This window comes from Xiphophorus maculatus, chromosome 8 (assembly GCF_002775205.1).
Source record: "Xiphophorus maculatus strain JP 163 A chromosome 8, X_maculatus-5.0-male, whole genome shotgun sequence".
Taxonomy (NCBI): domain Eukaryota; kingdom Metazoa; phylum Chordata; class Actinopteri; order Cyprinodontiformes; family Poeciliidae; genus Xiphophorus; species Xiphophorus maculatus.
The window spans coordinates 2,534,878-2,559,527 of record NC_036450.1 but is presented as its reverse complement, the minus strand read 5'-3'; the positions used below and the strand labels follow the sequence as shown (position 1 = coordinate 2,559,527).

The following is a 24,650-nucleotide window of genomic DNA, read 5'->3' as shown; positions in this document are numbered from 1 at the left end:
TTTAACGCTGAAACACACACACACACACACACACACACACGAAGCGTGAAGATGATGGAGACAGAAACGGATCCAGAATGTTGGCGGTTTTGTGGTGAGAAACTTTGATTTAGAACAGAAACTAAATAAAAACTTTAAATAAACAGCAGCAAATAAATACAAACCAACAGAAATAAATGAGACGAAATTATTTAAAAAAACGAAACTGAAATTCCTTCAACATGATCAACTGCAGCGGATAAAACAGGAACCAAACCTGGACCTGAGTTTGGGTTTGGACCTCCAGATGCTCCCCTACGGGAGAAGATTAGTGCCAATGGAAAGAAAAATCTGACTTTTCTCATAATTCCTGATTGAGCATAAATAGAAAATTAAAAAAAAAAATTAGCTGAAATTTGAAAGAGTTTAAATCTCAGATTAAATTTTCAATAATATCAAGAAATGTTCACTTTTGGTAAAAGTGCAAAACTTTCACTAGAGGTAATAATAAAATTAACTCCAGTCTAAAATGAAAACAAGCGTCTGAAGAAAATATGTAGCAGTAATAATAATAATAATTACTTTTTACAGTAATATGTAAAGTTTGATAAAGTTTCTTGATATCGCAGATGAAAATGTTTTGACAGAATCAGAATAAATTCTTGGACAAAAATTCAGAACTTTGAATAAATTTTGAAAAAAAGAGGAATTTGAGAAAAAAAATAAGAATTTTGAGAAAATTAAAGAATTCTGTCGTTTTCTCAGAACCTTCATCTGAACATCCTGACTCTGAGAAAAAACGTCAGAATTCTTTTCTGGCACTAATATTCTTCCGTAGCTACATTCAGAAACGTGTTTGTTTCTTTTTTATCAGAACCATCAGCAGAATCCGTGTCCGGTCCCAAACCGTGGCTCGGCTCCGGGTTTGTGGGCCCGGCCCGATCACACCATGAAGCGATGCTCCTTGCCGTCGTGGGCCATCAGGATGACGTTGCGGTTGGAGGTCCAGATGAGGCGGGCCAGCTTCAGGTGGTTCTGGGAGCCGGGCGAGGCGGGCTGGACCGGAGGAACCTGGTAGGTCTTGATGCAGCGAAGCTGAGGCGCCGAGTTCAGCATCCCGATGCTGCCGAGCAGGCTGGTGTTCATCTGGGAACCGACAGCAAACCGTCACCTCACAGAACCTCAAAGAACCTGACAGAACCTCACAGAACCTCACAGAACCTTACAGAACCTTCCATCAGTAAAAGTTACACGTCTTTCTGTCTTTTCTGGACTCAAAACATGAGACAAAATTCTTTTAATCCTTTAAATTAGTCAGATTAAAAGAACCAGAACCAGAACTAACAACTAATCTTGGTTGGTTCTGGTTCTGGGAATGGAGCCGATTCCAGTTTGTCTCTGAGGAAACCAGTTTGTACCCAGTAAGATCTGTGGAACCAGGAAGAGTCTGAAACTGGACCAGTTCAGATTCTGAAGGAGAAAAAAAACATGGAGGAGAAACTCGACCCCCACAACTCCCCCCAAAAACACACACACCAACACACACACACACGCCCCCCCACACACACACACACACACACACACCGACAAAGCGTCTGCCTGCTAATTACCACAGCAGCCGTCCTGCCGGCACTCGCAGTGGTTTATGCTTACAGTAATACCATTACTCTGTGTATGTGTGTGTGTGTGTGTGTGTGTGTGTGTATGTGTGTGTGTGTGTGTGTGTGTGTGTGTGTGTGTGTGTGTGTGTGGCATAGGGAGCCATGTCAGAGGTCGTAAAGACGTTTCATTTTAAACAACAGTTCTGGGAAGAGCAGGAAGGTTTTTCTGTTTATTATTCACACGTCTTGCTGCTCCAGGAAACGATCTGCTGAACGTTTCTCTGTTATTAAATTTTAAAAACAAATAAAAATATTAGCAAGAATTTCTGGTAAAACTCTCTGGTTTGAGGTGAGATGAACCTTTACCTGCCAGAAGCAGATGTGGCTGTCGGCGTTGGAGTAGGTGGCCAGGTAGCGGCCGTCCGGCGCGAACGACACGGCTGTTATCGGACCTTTGTGGCCGTGGATGTTCTGCAGAGGAAACAGAAGACCTTTCAGAATAAAAGCCTGGGCAGGAAGACTTCATAAAGTTAAACATTTAATGCTGTAGAAATCTGTTTGAATCAGCAGCAACTTGGGTTAATGATAGATTTATTAATTATAATTACTGGATCAAAATGGATTTAATTATCTGAACTCAACATTGAGAAATAATCATTAAGCTTTTTACATTTAAAAAATGTTTCTTTTATTTTTCTAGTTTTGTTTAAAATGTCCGGGTCGTCTGGACGCTTCAGAAACTTTAATCTGATGAAACAGAAATAAATCTGGTTCATCGGTTTGAACAGAATATTTATAGAGTGATTCTCACTCCGTTCTTCCAACTTGCTAATATGCTAATAGCAGAGCTAATCTGTCATTTGGTGCTTTAGCTAAACATTTCTCTTCCCCTAAATTAGTTTTTACTTTCCTTCAGTTGTAGACGTTTAACAAACCGTCAGATTTAGAAACAACCAGTGAGCTAACCGACCACAACGGCTAACAAACTATTTCATTTCCTCCTGCTGTCATCATGCTAGCTTTAGAGCGTCATGATATGCTAATAATGCAGCTAGCATTTTGTTTAGCGCTTTTGCTAACCTTAATAATGCTAAGAGACATCAACCTCTGGACGGTTCTGCTGCAGGTTTGGGTTTCCTGGGCCCGTCTCAGGAGAACCGGGCCCCGCCAGATTGTTGCTTCTGGGCCAACAGATGCCTCCAGAACTCTGGGGACCGGATCCGGCCGCCGCCGCCGCCGTGCCGCGTGTAACGCAATAACCGCTCCCACCAGATGCGGGACGCGTAACGCAATAAAAGCTCCTGCGACTGGGATTACCAGCGCTCACCTCCAGATGAGATTAAGGCGCCGCGTCGCCGCGGGCGACCGCTGCCTCAAACAATAACCAGAAAATCAGAAACCTCATATTTTCATTCAGTCCCTCCCTGCTTTTATTTGAGGAAACCTGATTAGATTCCAGCAGAGGGACGGAGAATTATTCTGGTTTCTGGAGTCCTGCTGGAACCTGGAGGGAAACGGAACCAGAACACATTCCTGAACCGGATCAGGACACAGAACCTCCCACTGCTGCAGCACAAAGAGCAGCGGGTCGGTACCAAGAGCAGAACCCAGGTTACAGACCGACTCTGCATAAAATGCAACATTTATCCTTTAAAACCAGAAAAACAAACAGATTCTGGGAATTGATTGAAAACGCTCAAAGATCGATTTAATCCGATTAGCTTTTCTAAAATAATATCCTGAATAATTGTTTATTTAATAAAAGCCAGTCATGCTAAACATATTTTTGTTTAAATATAAACTGATGGATTTTCATACAGCATAAAACTATTTTATTTAAATTGTTTGATTTATTCTCAACAGTTGGATTAAAGAAATTGTTTCTGAATGTTTGGATAAGTATCCTCACCCTGACTGATACTTTGTTTCAGCAGCTTTTCTTTGATAAAAGTCAGTCAGCAACAACGTCCAGCTAAAGCTACTCCAAAACGCTCTGAAGACAAGAATATGGAGGATCTGGAGTGGCCTAGTCAAAGCCCAGACCTGATCCCCACCAACCTGACGGAGATGGATCAGACAGAATGGAGGAAAACGACCAAAATACTAAACAAAATTATTTAATTTATGTAAAATATTTTGTAGAAATCAGTTAAAGTTTGACATTAAAGGGTTTTAATTAGATTTTTTCTGTTTAAAAAAAATAAATTTATTGATCAAAATCGATTTATAAAAGCAATAAACAAAAAGAGTAAAAATTACTTTTTACAGACACTATTCAATTAAACTAATTTATTTATCACTTTAATAAGGTTGTTACTGAACAGAAACATTTTGTACACTTAAAAAATGTGATAGAAATTAAAAGCGATTTTTCAGCTGCAGGATTTAAATAAAACAGTTTTAGTTAAATTCAAATTTAAAATACTAAACTGATCTGAGATGGAAATGAAATATTGTGACTCATTAATTCAAATTGATGCTGAAAAGGAAAGATTTCTAGTAGCAGATTAAAAAATATAATAAAATGAAACATTAGCTGTATTTAATGAACTTTAATAGTTTCTGTAAAACTAAAACCACACAAAGATCCTGACATGTTGAAATGTTTCTAAAATACAAATAAATGTTTTAATGTTGTTTCTTTTTGCTGAAATAAAAGATCAAATTCATTTTCTCTCAGAGGATCCGATGATCTGCAGCAGCAACACGAAGCTTCGATGATCTGAGTGGGTCAGAGTGTCACAGTGGGCAGCCCACCCGTCCAACGAACCAATCAGAGCAAAGCAGAAAAACCACTTCCTGTTTGTTTATCACACTGCGGAGACTTATCACCGTCGCTGCTAATCAGCTAACGCTACTCAACCTGCTGGTTAGCCTTCATGCTAGCATTAGCATTAGAGCTAAAGTTAGCATTGTACTTAATTCTGAATGTATTAGCCACACTTAGCATTCTGAATGGAGTAAGTCTAAGTCATGCTAGTGCACTGTAAAATATCTTAGTTAAGATAAAACTGACTTACAAATAACTTTTTAGCAACATAAATGAGGAGTTTTAAGTCAATAATTCCTTAAAATTGCATTAATCTGCCAGTGGAACAAATACTTTTGATCAATATTAAAGAATAATTGACTAAAACAAGCTTCTCTATGTTGCCTTAAAGTTACTCATGATATTTTAAGTGTAGTGAGATATTTGAACTAGAAGCATTGATGCTAATTTCCAGCTGGATTCCCACCGACATCAACAATTTGGCAGAAATTTTCTAGTGAGTATTTATTTTGCAGATTATGAGCGTTGGATGGAAGATTCAGGGCTACAGTAAGCAGTTTTCTGGAGGCTGGAGCCATGAATAAAAGAACAAACTGCCACCATTGTGATGCTAATCTTGTGTTTGTGTCGTCAGGAGAAAGGTGATTCTCCAGGTCGCGGCTCCGCGGCGCTGCCGGATGACAGGATGCACAAAGCGTCCCAGAAAGAAACAGATGCAGCGGAGAGGGGAGAGATCTGGGCGCCGCTCTCTTTGTGTTCAATTAGCGGAGTGGGTAGAGTCTGTTAAAAAGGCAGAGTGGGCAGCTGGACAGAAACACACAGCGAGCAACGCAGCTGACAAAGAGCTGTTCACGGAGGCTGATCAAAGCCGCGGCAGATGGTCCTGCAGCGAGCCGCTACGCTACGGTTGGAAACGCTCCGGCTGAGCGGGATTAGCAGCACAAACTCATCTTCTTCTTCTTCTCTTCATCACGACTGTTAGGAAACCCAATCGGACCGGACCGGTTCTGATCCCTCTCATGTAACCGACTGGGTTAAGAATAAACATAAACCTCTTTAAAGGTTTTGATTTTCTGAACTGGAGTTCTGCAGAGTCTTTATTAGCAGTCAGTGTCTTTCCGTCTGAACAGCTCCAGCTTTAACTGAAAACGTGAAACGTTTCAACGTGTCGCGCTTTTTATCGGAAGATATTTGTGTTTAAGAATGAGCAGCTTCCTGGTACAGAGTTTTTAAAAGTCACTGCTAGAAATGATCATTTTAGAAAAACTTACAACTGGAAAACTTTAAAAAAAAATCTAGTTTAAATTGTATTCTGTGTTGGTATAGTGCATTAACATTAGCTTTTGCTAAATACCATGTTGGTATACTGCTTTAGCGTTAGCTTAAATGCCTAGCTGAAATAGCACTTCACCAATAGTTTCCACTGAATATTGTGTTGTTAGTTTCCACAAAATACCATGTTGATTTATCATTTAGCGATAGCTTTGGATAATTGTGTTAGCATAGTATTTAAGCACTAGCATCTGCTAAATACATTGCTGATTTAGCATTTTTGTAGTAGTTTTCGCTAAATATAATGGTGGTATAAAGTTTTATTGTTAGTTTCCTCTGAGTAATGAGTTGGTATTGTGCTTTAGCGTTAGCTTCAGTTAAAACCCCTGTTGATGTAGCACTTTGGCATTAGCTTCCACTAAATCCTGTTTTGGTATAGCACTTAAATGTTAGCTTCCATCAAATACCATGTTGATGTAGCACTATAGCATCAGCTTCTGCTACATTCTGTGCTTATGTAGCACTTTAGTACTAGCTTTTGCTAAATATGATGTTGGTATAATGCTTTAGCATTAGCTTATGCTAAAGGCTGTGCTGATGTAGCACTTTAGCATTAGATTCTGGTAAATACAATGTTGGTACAGCGGCTTAGCGTTTGGTAACTAATGTTTAAGTTTACTAGTATTTTAAGATTAGCGCTGCTAACGTTTTTAGTTAGCGATTCCCACCACTGTTAGCTAACTTCACTTTTTTAACCGTTTATCACCACAGTAAGAGAAAAACTGATGAGTTTTAACCTTTTCTCTGTTTTCCAACACTTGTTGGATTAACCAGAGAATCTGTTTCTACTGAAGACATTATTCAAAGCACCAAGAAGCAGCAGAATCAATAAGATTCAGAATTAATAAATCCTTAAAGATTTTGAACTTTATTAATCAAGACGAAAGCTTTCTGCTTCACTTGAAATAAAACACTTGTAACACACAGTTCCCGCAGGTCTGTTGTCTATTAAATGTTAATTAGTTCAAATACCACACAGAAGTGTTTTCCAGCCTTTACACACACACACACACACACACACACACACACACACACACACACACACACACACACACAGAATCAAAAGAGATGTGGGCTGAATCGGGCCGTGCTGTTTTCAGATATAAATGACCCCCTCCGCCAGACTAGACTGCTCAGGTTACTGAAAATCAATACGCAGCAAATTACCAACAAATACACACACACACACACACACACACACACACCGACAGGGAAAACACACAAACAAGGAACAGCTCACAAACTGCATCTCTCACACACAATCAAACCGGAACATGATTAACAGAGTCACTGCTTTGTCATTAATCAATTACTGAGAAAAAAAATCCTGGGAAGTTAAACTGTTCTCCTCGTTTCTTTCCCTCATCAGAGCCGCTGAGCGAATCTTTTAAAGAACCGAGAGTTTTATTGGAAACAGGTTAAAAGGAAGGAAGGATGGAGGGAAAGAGGGAACGAGGGGCGCAGTGTAGTGAAGAGGAAGAAGGTGCAGATTCGATTCCCGACCCACAAACTTTGCTGCATAAGCCCCGCCCCCTTATCTCTGACCATTTCCTGTCTGGTAACTGGATGGATGGATGGTTGGATGCTGGTCCAGCTCCTACCTGACATTTTCCCGTGCGAACGTCGTAGAGCGCCACAGATCCTTGGCGCGCTCCGACGGCGATGCGATGGCTGCGGTCGCAGTAACCCACCATGTAGAACCTGGGCGACAACGTTTAAGACATTTAACACCAATATTTAACACTTTGTCAGGCCTAACAACAATGATTACAATTTAAGACATTTTAAGACTTTTAAGAACGATGTTTAAGACTTAACATTTAACACTTTTAACAGCAATGTTAAGACTTTTTAAGACTTAACAATGTTTAAGATTTTAAAATGCTTTAAGACTTTTCACAACTTTTAAGACCTGGATAAATACACACACACAAAAAATCACAAAAAATATTTTATGTAGTAATGTCAACAGAAGTGACCCAATGGCGAAGACGAAATGCTATAAAATTACACTTCCCAATCATAAACATCAAATGCTAGTCAGCTAGCTGGCAAGGGTATATTAGCAGCTAGTTAGCGGTAGCTGCAACCGCCTCAGGTCACAGAGTGATTAGATTTGCAGGCGTCCCAAAGGTTTGCCTGACAGACAAGTAAAACAAAATACATTAAATTAAAATTCAAGACGTATTTAAGGCCAACTTGAATTTCTTAAATGATTTTAAGACATTTTAAATTTTAATTCCTTAATTTAAGACATTTGAAGGCATTAACTTTAGATGTACAAATTTAAGACCTTTTAAAGATGCGCGCACAGCCTGATGCACGAAATAAACAGACGACCTCTGACCTCAGTACACCACAGATCAGAACCAACACATGCTCACAGACACAATCAAACATATTGACCTGCTTCCTGCAACAAACCCAAGTGTGAAGTGACCTCTGACCTCTGCCAGTGGTCAGACACTCCATCAGTTCACGTCGACTGATCACATCAATACACACACTCACTTGCAGATGGCGGGGAAACACTCCTGCAGTCCTTTCTTCTTCACCAGAGAGCCTTCGATGCAGTACATGATGATGTCCATCACCTGGAACCAGAGGAACCATCGTCAGAACCATGAGACCCAGCGGAGCCAGAGCGTCCAGAGCTCCGGTTCTGCTCACCTCGACCAGCAGGTCCACCACGTCTCCGGGCATCTTCTCGATCAGGATGTCGATGACCCGGAGGATCTCGGCCTTGGCCCGGGCCAGCGTGGTGGTGTGGACGTTCTGCTGGGACTGGGAGTTGGCCTGGGCCGCGTTGTGCCGGTGAACCTGGAGGAAACCGACCACACTCACTCAGAACATCAGGAACGAAACGGACCTGCTGCTCCCGCAGGTTCTGGGCTCACCTCGCGGGCGATGGTGGTGATGAATGCCGGCGGGCGGGCGGTGGCGATGAGGGACAGGGCGTGGCGGGCGGAGCGCGCCGAGTCAGCGGGAGGGTTGAGGGGCAGACCCATGCTGACGCTGGGGAGACAAACACTGGATCAGAACATCCAGAACCCAAAACTCTACTCCTGTAACATGGATCAAACTCAAGGCCCGGGGGCCAAAACCGGTCCGCCATCATTTCTTAGTCGGTCCTCTGGACTCCAGAGAGCGAGGCCTGAGCAACTTACTAACTCTCTCACTCTTTGGTTACCTAGCAACAACCTGCTGAGCAACTTACTAACTCTCTCACTCTTTGGTTACCTAGCAACAACCTGCTGAGCAACTTACTAACTCTCTCACTCTTTGGTTACCTAGCAACAACCTGCTGAGCAACTTACTAACTCTCTCACTCTTTGGTTACCTAGCAACAACCTGCTGAGCAACTTACGTATTTCTGCTGCCTCTGTGATCGACGTTAAGGTGACATTTCTCATTTACCGTCGTATAGAAGAGCAAATATTGCTAAATTTATTGCAAATATTTCTACATTAAAACCAAAAAAATCTACGATTTTAATTGCAAAAAATGAAATCCTGAAATGACCAAACAACTAAAAAAGTTCAGAACTCATTGAATGCAGACGCAGCTATTTATTAACATTTTAACAGTTTTTAATGGATTTTATAAATACATTCTGGCCCTTTAAGAAGCTTCATGATTTTGATTTAAATTACTGGTTTTATTTATAATAATTGTTCAGATATTCATAGCCAAACTGTTGCACACGGTTGATTCAGAGAAGGATTGAGACGCTGAGCCGCTTCAGGAGAAGAAGAAGAAGCAGAAGAAGAAGAAGAAGAAGAAGAAGAAGAAGAAGAAGAAAGGTTGAGCTTCACTAATGTATGGAGTGGAGAGATTAGCAGCAGCTTATAATGTCAGGGCCGAGTCAATGGGAGCCATTCAGCAGGCGACAGCATAATGGACTCCCACAATGCAACAGGCAGCAGGCGCACACACACAGCTGAACACACACCCTCTGACAGGAAGTGACATCTCGCCACAGCCGCCAATTAACGGCGCTAATATATTGGCAATTTATCAGCAGAACTGAGCGTTTCATTTGGCGGTAATTGGAAACAGTCGCAGCGTTGATGTGAGGCTGAGCTAACGAAGCTAACGGCCAGCCGAGGTTAATGAGCCAAACGTGGGCAGAAATAATCCAGATTATCACCAGAGGGATTCTGATTGATCAATGTTAGAACACAGAAATATTATACAAATATATAAAATGACTTCCTGACAGGATCAACATTTATATTTACATCTCATGTTAAGCTGGATGTCATGATGAGGCAAGTGAGTAAAAACAAAAAATAAAGATGATTCCCTGTAAAATCTAAAAATATTCTGACTGTAAATTAAAGATTTATTTCTCTTTCTTTACTCAAAAAGGTTTAATCAAAGCTAAATTAATCTTAAGCTAATTTAATCAATGAAATGCAGTCAGAAAAGTTAATTTATCAAAAACAAGTTCAGTTCAAAGAGAATAAAAATGAATTAAATTATGTTTATAGTTCATTTATATGAGACAAAACTCCCATAATGCACCAGTTCAATGACGTAAAAGTTGGATAAGGTTCAGACTGCAGATGAAAACAATCGAATATGATTCAGTTCCATATATGGACGTTTTAAACAGATCAGATTTGGGTCGGATTTGGCTGCTAGAAGTATAAAGCTACTTTAGCAGGGCTGGAAAATTTACTACAATATCATCATTTCATATCAGTCGATGTCAATAATTATTGATTAGTTTTTGTTTTAAATATTAGAAACTCTGTCGAGCTGACAGCGTCACATTTTATTCTCTAATCAGTTTTCACTCAACGCTGTTTTTTTATTTTTAAGCAGCTATGAGACAAAACCTGAAACTGTTGCTACTGTTGCTAGGCAACCAAAGAGCGAGTGAGCTGATGTCACAAACCTAGCTTAGCTAGAGGTGAGAGGTTTAGTGGCTACAGCCTTTCCTCTGCCTACATCTCCCAGAATGCTGTGCGGTTCTGGATTGGAGGAATATTCTATTAGCTGTATCATTTATATTTATATTTATTGATTTATTGTCCAGTCCTGTGTTATAGAAATAACTACGTGATATTTTCAGAATGTGTCATGTTTGATCCTCTATAATCCGGCGTGGTTCTGAACCGGACCGTAGCTCTGACTGAAACGCTCCGTCTGTCCTGAACTCTCAGCTTTCTGCAGAGACTCCAGCATGTGTGAACCTGGCAACATGGCTGCTTTCACAGCCAATAGCGCGCTGACATTAGCCAGTCGATACAGAGCCGCACAGATATTGATTTCTGACTGGGAGGGAGGAGAGAACAACCCGGTCACATGACAGGGAGCCACCGCTGTAAGGAACTGGCAGTGTGTGTGTGTGTGTGTTTAGGCACTGAGTGACTGACTTACTGATTGGTTCCCCCAGTCAGGTGCAGATGGGCTAACTGGTTGGTTTGCCAGCAGGCTCACAGATTGATTTACTGGAAGGTTTCTGAACCGACTGCTGAGCTGCAGTTTGACTCAACAAACTGGATTATAACAGAAAACATCTGAAGAGACGATTTGAATGATTCAAATGACCATCGTTAGTCTGAGCAGGTCTGTTAGCGCGCGGTTCGCTAGTCTGAACACAACGGCAGGGCGGAAAGACATCAGGAAGATATAAGGTCATCTCTACACCGAGTGAAGATTTGTTTTTAATCATATTTCTGATGAGTCACTTTTCATCAGGATCTTTAGAAATCCTGCCAGCTTATGAAAACGACTGAAGGATTTTTATTTTCCACTTTCATTTTTAGCATCACAAACAAAAACATTTGTTCATTTTTAAAACGTATTTTGAGACCTGAGTGATTCAGGTGTTTCCTCCAGCAGGTAGATTCTCTCTGAAGGTTTTTACACCTTCAGCTGAGCTTTAAAAATATTTTCCTGTTGAAAAGGGATTAACACACACACACACACACACACACACTGACTGCTGGTCAGCTGCATGGAAATCCATCCAACATTTAACTCCTGATTATTTCACTTAAAACAAGGGAAAATGTTTTAAGTGAAATAATTTGTACTTTATTTTTTAATAAAAGATGATCAGTAAGTCACTGAACCTTTAATAATAATAAATATTCATCACATTTAAACAATTCAAATAAATCAGATAAAGTAAGAAAAAAATCTCCACATTTTCTGGAGTTTTTAGCAAATAGAAATAATTTTGGTAATTTTTACTGATATAAAACAAAGTTTAGTGGGATTTAATTTACAGCCTGTAATAATCATATATTTTATTTTTTTGTGTGTAAAGGTGCACATTATTTATTAACCCCTTAAATGTCAGATTTTCTTATTTACTTTTATGCAAATTAAACAAAAAAGAATAAAAAAGTACATTTTTTTCTTAATCCTGTATATTAATGGTACATTAAAAATATTTCACAGACAACAGAAGATCCAGAAATGATCAAGTTGTTTTGGAAGCTTCTTCATTTCATAACTGAAACCATCAATTAAAAACGTCTTTTTCTACTTCCTGCTACATCATCATAACCAGGAAAAACTGCAATAATAAAACATTTAGTCGTTTTAAAGGGAACAATAAAACCTGTCAGCTTGTGCAGGTGATGGGGAACTGACTGCTACTGCTGCGCCTGACGGTGGGTTATTGTGTCATGGAGAATAAATAAAGTTTATTAGGTTACATCTGGTAATGTTGTTGTAGCAAAACGCTACAGACGGCAGCATTAGGACCAGCAGTAATGGCTTCAGTGGCTGGAAGATTAATGGCGTCTGAAGGAGCTTCTGTAAATAAATACATTATTTTAAAAGGTCATAAGTCAAAAGAACGACAATAAAAACGTGTCTGCGATGAACCCAGGCATTCTGCCTGCTGGGATTTCAACCCACAACTGTCTGAAGGCGGCAGCAGTCAGAACGGGACAGACATCGTTACATCATCATAATGTCCTCCAATCAGATTACAGCAGCGCCTCCATAACTCAGAGAGTCGGCTCTGGAACGGCCGACTGCTTTAACGGGATCAGAATCAGCCAATCAGATCAGCACAACGATCAATTAAACAACCCTGAGGGTCTGGAAGCCGAGCGGAGCAGCAAAGACCCGCCAGAACTCAGAGCGACTTCATTCATTTTGTCACGTTTTGGGTATTTTAGATGTTTGAAATGCTGATCAATCAGATTCAGGCCTGAAGGAGCAGGAAAAATAAATATCTGAAAAGTGTGGTGTGCATCTGTTTTCAGCCAGAAGCTAATGATAACACGCTACACCAACATGGTATTTAGCAGAAGCTAATGCTAACACGCTACACCAACATGGTATTTAGCAGAAGCTAATGCTAACACGCTACACCAACATGGTATTTAGTAAAAGCTAATGCTATAGCGCTAAATTCAACCATAATGATTTGCTATAACAGAATATTGTCAACAATGTCTGTTGATTAAAACATCAACAGGATATTGAACTATATACAACTGAAATTTTACAAGACATTCAAGTAAATCAAGGCTTCAGTATTTATCTAAAAAATTATTTTAGGGGAAGCTAAGCTAGCTAAATGATTTCAAAGTTAGCCAAAATGCTAACATGGTAAATGTTATTAGTGCCATAGTGGATTAGTGGAAGTGAAAAGTGGTTTAAGGTGTGAATATTGGACACCTGGAGAGAAATAAAGACGAACTGAAGTCATGAATCTCTGAGCTAAATTTAGTAATACTGATGAAAATCTGTAGAAATATTTTTTAATTTTTCATAAACTGGAGCAAAATGTTGACTTTACATCTTATTTTCTAGCAGTAAGAAACTTAAAATCTGAACCAGCTGATCTGTTTGAAGTTCAGCCTCCAGTCCCACATCAGATCAGATGTTTGATTGGTTCTCAGTTCCGGTATGAAGCAGGTCACCTTAGCATTGATTTAACTAGGCTGCGTTCAGGTGTGTGTGTGTGTGTGTGTGTGTGTGTGTGTGTGTGTGTGTGTGTGTGTGTGTGTGTGTGTGTGTGTGTGTGTGTGTGTGTGAGACTCACTTAGCCAGCTGCTTCTCTGCGTCGGCACACAGCTCCAGCAGCCCCATGAGCACCGCCGACACGTCCATGTACGGCTCCCAGACGGTGAAGCCACGGCCGATCAGATCGATGGCGGTGCGGCGGATGGTGCTGTGGGCGGGGAGTTTGGGGCTGGGGGGCTGCAGCAGCAGGAAGGTCAGCGCCTTACCTGAAACACAACCACAGCAAGCTGATTCACAGCTCAACTTTCCCCAAAGTCCAGGAGAATCTGAACGGTTTCAGCAGCTAAGAGCAGCAGGCTGAGGCCTTGTCCACCTGTAAGAACTAATATGGCCGCCACTTCGCTGTAAAACTATCGTAAACACAGGATCGGTTCCAGAACAGTTTTCATCCACATGGATCCACACAAATCTGCTGTTTAGCATTGTTTTTTAAACATGCCAAACCCATAGGGGGCGGTGTAGCGCAGGGCTAATACCTGCCAGCCAATCAGGAGGCTTCAAAACAATCACAACTTCCTGTTAGAAATCAAACATGGCGGCAGGACGTTCATTTGTACATTGTGTGAGCCAGTTGGTAAGTTACTCATTAGGTTGTTGCTAGGTAACCAAAGAGTGCGGTTCTGGATCATTTCCAGTGAGTCTTGAATTTTCTATAAGATGTTTGATATTGATCACGTCTATCACGATATTTATATATAATTATTGATTTATTGTTCAGTCCTGCGTTAAATAATAGAAAAGTTTTGACATGTTTTGGACGCCGACCATCAGAATGATGCCTAATCTGTAACGACGTTCCTTTTAAACTGAATGATGGTCCATAAATAAAATCGTCTTCCTGTAAGGAATGAAGCCGTTTGGAGGAGATGCCTGCTGCTGCGCAGTCTGAGGACGGAGACGGGAGGTCACTTCATAGCTGACTTGACATTTGAGCCAGACTCTGTGGGGACGGGCTGACCATTAAAGAGTCCAGTAAACACCCCCGCCCCTCAATAACACGCTCGCTTCCCCAAAGACGAACACCCACAGCACACACGAGCTTCAGCTTCACCTGCAGGATCCTCTGTAAAACCAGGGAAAGCTAACAGAGGAAACGCTGCGCTGATCAATATTGCTGCTCCACTTTAGATGCAAATACAGAAAGTCGCGTTATGAAGAAACATGGAATAAAGGAGCAATGATTTACTTTAGTTATGATCCTGCAGTGACTCTAAAGGTCCTCGCTTCTCCAGAGACGCACGGTTAATAACATCGGCTGGATCTCCTGGCATTTCATCCCCCAGTCCTCCTTAAATGGCAAACCAGTCCCTTCTTATTGGTTTATTTCTGCTCACAGGCGGCTGAAACATTCAGCTACAGGCTGTTACTGCAGCTCCACCGACAGACCGAACCAGAAACTAAAGATCCTGACGATCAGCAGGAACCAGGTTTTAAAAACCTTTTCATCAGAGCACCACACATTTTAATGATCTGTCAAAGGTTTCATTTCTGGAAAATCTGGATTTTTGTTCATCATTTTTGTTTGCACTCTTTGGGTTTCCATAGATCAGAGTGACGGCAGCCAGGGCGGCCATCTTGTTTCACAGCTTCTATTAATTTGAACTTTGAAGATTTTTTTTTTTTACACAGCCTGACTTGATAAATTTTGCTGCATTATAAATTACAAATAAAGAAATAGTTCATTTTTAACAAATCAGCATCAAATTACTATTTAATAAATAACGTGTCTATTTTGAAGAAATAATCACAAAACTTTTTTTGTAATTTTATGACTTTTTTCCAAGTTTTATTCCGCTAATATTGTGACTAATTTCCAGTAACTAGTCTGTGTAATTAATAAGCTTCGGTGAAATAAATGCCACTGTTTTCTTTTCACACACAAAGAAAATAGATTAAAAAAAATCAACTTGGTTATGAAAATTCTTTCAGATTTTATTTTAAGGCCATATTGCCCAACCTTAGCAGAGATTTTACTATAAATTATTAGATATTTTCAGTACAAATGCATGTAAATTTAAGCATTAATGACTCGGTTCTGATGACCTGAGCCGTGAAATCTGCAGGATATTTTAAAACCTGGAGATGAAAACACACCGGATGCAAATTAAGACATTTTTCACTTTTCAACTGATGAAAATCTGCTACCAATCATCCTGCTGTGGCAGAATAATTGGATTTAAATGTTTTAAATTGTTAATTATCAAAATGAATTGACATATTTCAGAGAAATTCCCTCCAATCTGCAACAATCATCTCCAGACTGATCTGATGCATGAATCTGAGTCAGAAGCTGCCTTGTCTTAATGAGTTGTTGGCTGGCAGTAAACACGCCTCGTTAGCAGACGGAGCGTGATTAAAGAGTGGAGCGAAGGCAGGAAGGTAGGGAGAAGTGAGTGTGAAATAGTGACAGATTAGTGACGTCTGAAATTTAGCAGCCTGAAACGAGCGCTAACAGGCTTTGTGCTTTCCTTCCCCAGCTGCCCTCTCCCTCTTTATCTGCCTGCGTTTGAGCCTAAATGAGAGCTGAAGGTAAATCAATGCGGGGACTTGGTTAGTGGATGAAAGCTGGATGAGGCCGGCTGCAGAGAGATGGGAAAACACAAAACCGCCAGACTAACAGCATCACATTTTAATGACGAATCACATAAAATAACAATTTATAAACGAGCAAAATTACATTTAGATTAAAAATGAGTTTAGGAAGAATATGGTGACTGTTTTTTGAAAATAGATGACAAACAAGAAGAGTAGTAGGTACATTTAACGTAGCATCTATCCTACATATTTTAAATGTTTTAAATGATCTCCTCAATTTCATTTGAACTTTAATTATTTATTAGCTTGGCTCAGAGTAGCTGTACTTTTCTTTTAATTATCTTTCAGTAGCTATTAGCTTCACCATTTGTTACTGTTAGCTTGACTCTGGGTATCTGTTAGCCATTTTTTACTATCTTTATGTAGCTGTTAGCTTGATCCTTCATTACTGTTAGCTTGACTCTGAGTAGCTGTAAATCAACCATCAGATTGTTGCTAAGTTTTATTCTATCCATTCAGCCTTCCAGTGTTTCAGGAACTCCTTTGGCATTAGCGTTAGCTGCTACATGTTTAGCATTGAGATGCTATCTTTTCCTTAAATGGTTTTGATAGGCTAACTTCTTTTAGCACAACTTGAACACAACAATAGTGTTTTCCATCGTCCAATCAGACCATTTTAGACGGAGAAATTAACCTCATCTCTGTTGGCAGAGGATGTCGCTTGTGCGTCAGAAATATGGCTGTACCAGAAACACCATACAAAGGTTCCAGCCTGGGACTTTTTAATAAAGTGATTAATTACTTAACATCTGAGTGATTAATTCAAAGAAATGAACGTCCAGGCCCTAGAAAACGCTCTCCAACTCAACATTCATCCCAACAAAGTGAGGATGAAGTTCAAATTAAAAGTGTTTTATTTGTCTTCCTGCTTTTAATTGTTGCCTTTCCAATCCTGCGAAGTGAAACTCAATTTCCAATCAGCTCTCATGAATGTTTGAAAATGCCACAGTTTGCAGCCAACAGTCTCAGGAGGAGCTCCGGGTTTTCTGACATTTACCTGTGAGCAGAGACTAAACTCTGAAGTGCAGTTTGTCCCTCTCACTGCCCAGCGCTCCTCCTGCTGTCATCCGTCCATCCTTCCTCTCCTCTGCTCCATCTCCCCAACATTTCCCCCTCTCACTCTGTGAAAACATCAATCTCTGCCCTGCTGTATGGACTACGGTACCCTGCCTTTCACTGGGCAGACAGCTCTCATTCATCACACCCCGCGCCGTTCGCCAACAACACCAACAACAGCGATCCATCTTTCAATTTCATAACTGGAGAGAGGAGGGAAAGAAACAGGCAAACAGATGGAGAGGAAGGTATGGAGGGAGAGAGAGGACAAAACATGTTTTTAAATCATCCCTTAGGGTCTCTGGGCTTTAAAGGCATCCTGTGTTTTCTTTATGGTACGCCGACTTTGAGGTATTTTGTTGGAAGGCCTCAAAGACAGAAAACTACGACAATTCCTCTGAATCCAAAACTAAAGCACAAAGCAGGGTTTAATAATCAACAATTATCTACAATATAATCTGGGGGAGCATCAATAAAAGTCTGGAAGTGCAGTGATAGGTTGTGATTTAGTAGCTTGAGATATTTAAAGTGGATGTATTATTACATATTCAAGTATTAGACATTTTTGTACTTTCATTTGTTTCTAAAAAACATCCGTAACAGGGCAGAAGAGTTCTGCCCCGTTACCTAGCAACAGCAGCAGAGTTCTGCCCCATTACCTAGCAACGCTAGTAAGTTTCTTACTTCTTCCTGCTCCTTTTCCAGCATGTTAAGATTTGCATTCCTTGTTCTTGTGTATGGTTTTATACTACTATCATGTTGGAAATAAAGTTTCATTTCATTTCAAACATAAGCTGAGCACCTTTGTTTTGTTTGCGCTGTACAATGGCTGCTGGAAAAGACAAGTTGTTTTTTTTGTTGACGACTCACCATCCAAAACCTGTTTCCTGCATTCTTGTTTGCTGCTTTTCAAAGATGTACGGCTTTATAATTGCACGTCTGTAATTATTTTAACATGTGAGTGTAAACTTTGAGTTGGGGGTCACAGCCAAAAGCAGCTTAAATGGATTTAAAGTGACAAGACGGCTCATTCTGAACTGAGCAGGCTGAAATCTCGTTGTCTAAGAATGATTTTGTGCAATAAATGTAATAAAGATATTTTTTATAGACCTATATTAACCTGTTCAATGAAGCATCGTAGGTCACCTCTAATCATTCTGTATTCCTAATTTCAAGACTCCAGATATTTCAAATTTTTCAGTATCTATAAGGATTCTGCTGGAAGATGGAGGTTGTCTGTAAATCTCAGTGTTGAGTGACCTTTGTGCCTTCAGGCGCCGCTGCTCTAGAAACTCTCGTCTCTCTCAGATCAATACATCCACACGGACTCAGGAGACCTTGGAAAACCAGCGTCATCAGCAGAGCCAGAAACCAGAAAACACACAAAACAAGATGGGAGTCTGCAGACGGACACGAGAAACCCGTCCTGCATGACGGAGGAAGAGGAGGGTACGGCTACTGGTCCCAGTTCCTGCTGTTCCCAGTAAGGAATCTTCTGTGAGTTAACTTCATCATCTGAGCTGTTATTCTGGGTACTTACCTGCAAAACCCAGAGAAAAGTGACAGAATGAATTAAGCTGCAGCTTTAGCCTTCAGCTGGGGTTGGTTGTCGCTACCAGCTAGCTACAACAACATCAGAGCGCAAAAATCCATCTTCAATTTAATCTATTAATTTTGATGGTTAGGAAATACACTGATTTCAAATCAATACAAAGATATCAGTCAAAATTTAAAGCAAAAACTGCCCCGTTGTGCCCAGACAGCAGCCACTACGCGCAAAACATCACTAAGCAACTAATCACATTTTGTTTACAGAGGTTTATGTCTTCTATGTGTGGCTTTTATTTCCATTTTATTTATAGTTTCTGGTTGTATTTTATTTTGTATATTTAAAATATCTCCCAGTTCCGGTTCTTAGTGTTTTTGCACCTCTAAAAAACACGATTTCATTGATTGATTAGAGCGCTATTAAATCATCACATAAAAAAATTACTGTTTAGTTTAAAGTCCTCAACAAAGTGAGAAATGTGAATGTTGGACACCAGGAATCATTTACAGGAAGAACCTGAAACTCTTCCTGGTTTCATATTGTGAGTTTGGGAGAAAGAGACGAAGCGCCATGAACCAGGAAATGCGTCATTATTTAAACCACGTGATTCTCTGCCTGCAGTTTCTCCATCAGATGAAGTGAATGTTCACTGACTCCACACAGGTGAGCTGGATGCTGGCTTCACGCTCCACAGCCTATCAGTGGGAGCGCAGGACCTGTCGCCGGGCGGATGCCCCCCGAGGCAGCCTATCAGAGCTCGGGAGCAGCGGGACGGAAGAGCGGCCTTACTTAGTGCAGGTTTGATGCCCGCCGAGGCGCAGCGCGGCGCGGTGCGGCGGTGTGTGAGGAATCAGAGCAGAGCTCCTTAAGGTGTCAGGCCTGGTGGGTGAAAATCAATCCCTTCTCTCTGCTTACCGCTAATCCAGCACTGAAGTTTGTAGTCTGTGAGCTGTGGAGTTATGAGTTTGGAAAAGACGATGATTCTGCAGCGAAACCTGAACCGCCGCTTCAATATTGTGAAAACATGAAAAAGTCTAAACAAATCATTAATAAATGATAATCATGACGATGTGCATGTCTATATTTATAAATGATCAAAAAGTTTAAAAATGTTTTATGACTGCATACCAAATTAACAAAGAGTTTGGCAACTTTTAATTAGCAATCAATGATTTTCTGTTTTCTGTTTTATTTTAGCGACAGTTCAGAATGGGAAACACTAGAAAACATAATGTTTACGTTTATCTTCAGGAAATGACAAAGATCCAAAATTATCACACAGTCAGGACAGGAAGTGAGGTAACATCAAGTCACCAAGTCTCCATGACAACCGTAAGACGCCATCTAGGTGGTGTCCAGGTACCAGGAAGAGTACGGAGGCAGATAGGTGCAAAACATGAACAATGCAAACTCCGAAACCCAAAAACGTTAAAAAATAAATGCAACAGAAAAATGGCTCAACCACAGAAAAAAGAAGCGAAAGGAAAAATGTCACCAAGAGCAAAAACAACACAAACATAAACTCGTGTTTTATTAAATTTAGAGGCTCAGAAACACTTCAGGTGTGTCAGCTGTATGTAGAGTAAAGGATGTGTGATGCTGCGGGATCCGTGATGAAGTACATGGAGTAATGAACTCTAATACCGGGACTTTTTAGATTAAAAACCAGGTGACCTTTGACCCAGAGGTTTCTCAGGGTGTGAGGTCGTACTTACAGGTGTGTCTGGCCAGCGAGTAGTTGGACGAGCCGCCGCTCGTCGGTCCGAAGCCTTCCGGCACCGCTCCTCCGGCTCGAGCGCGCACCGAACCTTTCGGCGGTTCGATCTCGGCGCCGAACTCGGCTCCGATGACGCCCAGCAGGACGATGGCGGTGGCCTGCTTCCGCCGCTCCTCGTACGAGTTGGAGATCTTCTTGGCGTTTGGCGGGAGGTTGGACAGGCAGCCTGGCGGAGGAACGGAAACAGAAACGGTTCATAGCAGCTACTTCCTGTGGTTTACTCTGCTGAGCCAATCGTAACGTTTGGATCCTTAATCCTGAATTTACAAGAGAAATTCAACTGATAAACTTTAACAACAAACTTTAACTACTTAGCATGAGCTGTTACTTCTTCATTTTGACTTAATCATAACCAACCGTTCTAATGTTACTTCACTCACTCGCTCTTTGGTTGCCTAGCAACAACCTGTTGAGTAACTTGCGCAGCAGCAGATTAATGTTTAGCCACCGAGTCTCATAACGGCTTAAAAATAAAAGACAACGGAGTGGAGTGGAAACTGTGGATAAAACAGGAAAGGTCACATCACCAGATTGAAACAATAATTTTGTTTCTATCAAAATTATTGATAGAAACAAAATATCTAATCAATAATTTTGATATGGACTGAAATGAAATGCGTATGTCTTTTTTTCAGCCATACTGTCCAGCAATAATGGAAGGATTTGTGGAGGGAAGGAGGAAATGTACATGGTGTCTCCTGGTTTTCAGGCGGTGCTGAATGGAGCGATATCCGTCCTCCAGCCTGAGGCCCTGAAGACTCTCTGGGTTTTCTGAGTAAAGAGACTAAAGACGACGTCCAGAACTAAACATGGACCAGAGGAACCAGAGAGGACAAAGAGCTGAGCCCTTCCTGCTGCACGTCGGCCGCTGCTGCTGCTTTGCAGGCGTCTAAAGATGGCGTCAGGATAAAGGGAGACTTTTTTTTTCCACCTTTTCATTTCTTTCTTTTGACGCTGGAAAAGCTGCAGGCCGCCCGGTGAGTCTCCAGTGAGCTGATAACAAGTGAGCGGCACACTTCTTTTGTCCCGGCATTAATCACCACACAGGCACACGCCTCATTGTGGCTCTGAAAGCCTTTAGTCACACTGGGAACGCATTGAAACGCCCAGACGGCCATGTTCACAGACTCCTGCCAGAGCTGGACGCGTGCGGCCGCTTTGTGAAGGAGGGAGCGCCTCTCCATTGTGTCCGCCGAGGCGACCCTGGAATAACCTCCTTTGTGCGCGCGCGTGCGGCGGGGCCGGCTCAGCGGGGGGCCGAGGCGGCGCGAGAGCCGCCAATGTGTGTTGCACAGTGGGAGATAAGAGCTGCGGACACGCTGCGGATCAAAAGACCAATGAGCAGCACATAGAAAACGCCGTGTGGATGAGCGACGCACCGCTGTTAGAGATTTAGACAGAACTCACTTCCGAAAGGTGGAAAGACCTTCAACACCTGGGGGGTTCAGGGAGAAACGGCAACATCAGAGCTGCACTAAGACCTCAGACACAACCAGACTCCTACTTCAACACCAGCGCTGCCAGAGCCGGATCCCAAACGTTTCTATAAATATATAGAAGTTAAAGTTGGTTTGAAGCTACAGGATCACCAGTAAAAGCTCCGCCTCCTTTATCAGTGGTGGAAACTGCTTCGCTAACCTAGAAGCACTAATCATAAACACTACTTCCACTAATGCTAAAGTGCTATACCAACATGCTATTTAGCAGAAGCAAAGGCTAAAACCAAAGCGATGCATGGTTCTGTGCCTTACCAGAGGCCTGAGAAAACCTCCAGCTTGGAGCGACGAACTCTCTTTGCTAGCTAGCAATCTCTACTTCCTGTTTATTACAGCTGTATGTAGCGTCAACATCCCATGAAATCAAGCTTTGCGTATTCTGGTTGATTAATTTCAAAAAATTAGATGGAAATACGTTTCCATCTACAGTTCACATTTTCTGCTATGTTTTTTAATTTGCATGAAAAGTGGATGGAAACAGCTTCTGGTAGTGTTTCATCTGGAGAACTGGCTGTCCTCAGTTCAGATATTTACTGGCTGTGTCTCTCCCAGCTGAAGCCACCAGGCTGTGGGAGATGTTATCGTCCCACCCGGAGCCGAGTGAAGCGCCGTCAGACGGCCATTTGATCCCAAAGCAGCTGACTGTGCAAACACATCCCAGGTGGAATGAAATCCAAGATGGATTCCAGTTAAGTGAGTAAAAGCATCCGTCTGGGCAGACGCACAGAGCCAGAGGAGCGACCCGCTGCTCGGCCTGAGGTCGGACCAGCGCAGGATGAAGGCGGGCGCCGTCCTCCCAGGAGTTTCATACATTATTTTTCCTGTTTTTTGCTCATTTTTCAGACGTGCTCCCTGCCCACATATTTCCATACCGCTGCTCTTCATAATGAGATTGCTAAAAGCCAGCTGTCATTTGGAAGAAGGCCCAGCAGCTGATAAATGGATTACACATGGCATCCCCCTACGGCCAGACCGGGCCAGTACATAACAGAATTACAGATGGACTCCCAACCAGAATCCCTAAAAAGTTCAGATTTGCAGAGAAAGTGAGGAATAAAGACACCAAAGACTGAAGGGCTTCTGACGACTGATTCACAAAGCAAACGGCGCTAATTGAGCTGCGGAGGGAATCGCTACCCGAGTTCTTTACGATTTTCAGGTACAGATAAAGACGGAGATGCCAGAGAGAAAAGGATCAGCAGCTGCATTTCCATGAAATTTCACAGAATGGGATTATGAACATAATTTTGCTTAATGGAAACACGGCAAGAGTGAAAAAACTTGCCAACTAATTTTTTACATTCTGCGACTAAATTTGCATTTTGCCACACTTTTCAGATCACACGAGTCGTATGATCAAAAACCAGATGTTACTACTGACGGAAAAGACAAAGAAGACAGGAAGTGGCTGGAGGACGACGGCGCTGCATGTTTTACAACAACTTACTGTGTGAAGAAACTCACCTGTGATTTTAATTCTGTTTCTTAATTAATTAAAAAAAAAACACAAAATTGTCTTTTTTCTACGAAGTTGAAATCCTTTGGGGCAACTGATCACGATTCAGCTGACGCCGATTTAAAAACAACATTTTTACTGATGCAACATGAAGTATCTTTGCTCTGATTTTAATGTCTTTTAATAGTTAAAGTTAAAATGCAAACATTTTAGTTAAATAAACTGGTCAAAAATAAAGCAATAATGAGAACCGTCTGCTCATTTCACTAAAATGTGTTCAGTTTATGTTTTAATTAGCAGGTAAAAATTAAAAAACTAAATCGTGTTTCCGTGTTCCTCTTTGTTCTTCCAACTTGACATTTTGGCCCCGAATCGTCTGAGATGAACTGAAGTTTGAAGTTTTCCAGCCGGACCGGCGGTTTGGTTTCCGCCGGTCCGAACCTGCAGCCGCTCTGCTCCGCGGAGCCACTGATTGATTTTTGAAGCCAATCGATCGGCTTCCTTCGCAACCAGCAGATCTATTATAATGACATTGCATCTAAATCCTATTTGTGGGCCAACCTACTCCAAAACATAACCCAATAAAGCAAAGAGGAGGACAGAGGAGCGCCCCTCCGCACTCGCCTCCGCTCGGCTAAATCTTCATAAAAACGAGAAATGGAGCGGGATAAAAAGGAATTCTGGCAGAAATGACATTATCCATAAAGGAAGGAATGTATTAAAGGAAAGGCGGAGCGCCGTAATGCAGCAACCTGTGGAGCCCGGATGGACAAATTAAGGACATGTCATAAAAGCAACTGAAATGTCACTCAGCAGATAAAACTGTGACCTTTCAGACAAAGCTTTATTCAAGAAAATTAATAATTCACATCAACATTGTTTTAAAGAGCACTTTATATCCGATCTGATGCGGAAACCAAGACGTCTTCAGAAACGTCTCAAAGACAAAACGAAGAGAAATGATGAGGAGAGACGGAAAATACAGAAAACTGTAAAAATCAACAAAGAAAAAATGATGGACAGACAGAGACAAGGAAT

General features: G+C 41.4%; 1 protein-coding gene across 4 annotated transcripts in view; it reads right to left on the bottom strand.

Annotated features, from left to right (window-relative positions):
• Nucleotides 1–781: 781 nt before the first annotated feature.
• Nucleotides 782–24,650, bottom strand: part of wdr7 (WD repeat domain 7) — a 59,288-nt gene continuing 35,419 nt past the window's right edge. For all 4 annotated transcript variants that reach the window (XM_023338058.1, XM_023338057.1, XM_023338060.1 and 1 more), the window contains 8 exons: nucleotides 20,599–20,826; nucleotides 13,703–13,889; nucleotides 8,580–8,697; nucleotides 8,353–8,502; nucleotides 8,194–8,276; nucleotides 7,284–7,383; nucleotides 1,947–2,051; nucleotides 782–1,125 (listed from right to left, as the gene is read on the bottom strand). In XM_023338058.1, coding sequence (XP_023193826.1) covers nucleotides 922–1,125; nucleotides 1,947–2,051; nucleotides 7,284–7,383; nucleotides 8,194–8,276; nucleotides 8,353–8,502; nucleotides 8,580–8,697; nucleotides 13,703–13,889; nucleotides 20,599–20,826 — 1,175 coding nt within the window. In that variant the 3' untranslated portion in view covers nucleotides 782–921. The remainder of the gene's footprint in view (nucleotides 1,126–1,946; nucleotides 2,052–7,283; nucleotides 7,384–8,193; nucleotides 8,277–8,352; nucleotides 8,503–8,579; nucleotides 8,698–13,702; nucleotides 13,890–20,598; nucleotides 20,827–24,650) is intronic.